Source organism: Gavialis gangeticus, unplaced genomic scaffold, assembly GCF_001723915.1.
Source record: "Gavialis gangeticus isolate Ggan-Ray unplaced genomic scaffold, GavGan_comp1, whole genome shotgun sequence".
Classification (NCBI taxonomy): Eukaryota; Metazoa; Chordata; order Crocodylia; family Gavialidae; genus Gavialis; species Gavialis gangeticus.
Genome location: NW_017728973.1, coordinates 2,471,578 through 2,472,880, shown reverse-complemented (window position 1 = coordinate 2,472,880; position 1,303 = coordinate 2,471,578). Strand labels below are relative to the sequence as shown.

Below are 1,303 nucleotides of genomic sequence, written 5' to 3'. Positions count from 1 at the left end.
TATGTGATATGTGTGGAATAAATAATTGTGAAACGTGTGTGTGTGTGTGTGTGTGTGTGTGTGTGTGTGTGTGTGTGTGTGTGTGTGTGTGTATGTTCCTTAACATACAGCTTTGTGTGTGTGTGCATGTGCGTTCTTTAATGTACAGCTCTGTGTGTGTGTGTGCACATGCACACATGCATTCCTTTACAGCTCTGTGTGCACATATGCTTTCCTTAACATACAGGTATGTTTCTTTACATACAGCTGTGTGTGTGTGTGTGTGTGTGTGTGTGTGTGTGTACTTGCATGTGTATATATGTTCCTTTACAGTTTTGCGTGTGTACGCATCTGTGCATGAATGTGCATTCATTAACATACAGCTGTGTGTGTGCGTGCGTGCACACGTGTTCCTCTACAGTTCTGTGTGAACATATGCTTTCCTTAACATGCTGGTGTGTGTGTGTGTTTCTTAACACACAGCTCTTTGTGTGTGTGTTTCTCCTTACTCTGTGCATGTGTTTTCCTTACACATAGAGCTGGGGGGGGGAAGGAGGGGTGCACTTTGGTATTCAGCTGTTCTCCATTGTCCCCCTGCTTGTATTGATCGTTTTAGGTCGCTACCTGGGGCACTCACAAAAATCCAGCGTCTAACATGAGCTACCGTCACTGGCTAAAAGCTGGCGATCTGTTTACTTCGGGGCTGACAATGCGGGGGTTTGACTTGCATCAAAAGGTGGGGGGTCTTCCTTGCTTAATGGGGGAGGGGAGGGGGAGACAATCGCTTGCACATGTAGCTGGCAGGGCAATAGCCGCGAATCAGTCCGGACTGTCCCGGGACAAGGCGATTATTTAGACACTTTCCAGGCGCAGCGGGGGCTTGTACCTCTGCAGGGTCCCAGGAGGGCGGGGAAGGGCCCGGGCTCGGTGGCCTGCAGGTTGCGGTGCGCAGAGACTGGCGCATCCCGATACCCGCGGAAAGCCCCTGCGGGCGGGGCGGGGCGGGGCGGGGCGCGCCGCACGTGACCGCGGACTTTCGGTCCCGCTAGGCGCCGCGAGCGGCTCCACTCCCTGCAACCCCCAACCCCGGCCACCAGGGGGCCGCAGAGACCCCATCTTCCCCCGCGCAGGCGCAGTTGGGCCGCCCGCTGGGGCGGTACCACCGGTGGGTGTGTTGAGGGGGGTACCCCTCTCCCCTCGGGGTATGAAAGCGGCTGCGGCCGGGCCCCCCTCCCCGAGAGCCGCTTCTCCGCGCTCCGCTCTCAGCCGCGTCCCAGCTCGCGGCCGCCACAGGAGGCGCTGCCCTCACCATGGTGAGCGGGGT

The 1,303-nt window shown here is 57.0% G+C and overlaps 1 protein-coding gene across 2 annotated transcripts in view; it reads left to right on the top strand.

The window, feature by feature from the left end:
- Positions 1 to 1,303, top strand: part of CNP (2',3'-cyclic nucleotide 3' phosphodiesterase) — a 9,624-nt gene that overhangs the window by 202 nt on the left and 8,119 nt on the right. The window contains exon 1 of one of the 2 annotated variants that reach the window (XM_019506264.1): positions 1,139 to 1,292. The exons of the other annotated variant lie outside the window; for it this stretch is intronic. Within the exon in view, the coding sequence (XP_019361809.1) occupies positions 1,290 to 1,292 (3 nt within the window). The 5' untranslated portion in view covers positions 1,139 to 1,289. Of the gene's footprint in view, positions 1 to 1,138; positions 1,293 to 1,303 lie in introns of those variants that run through there. 2 annotated transcript variants of the gene reach the window in all.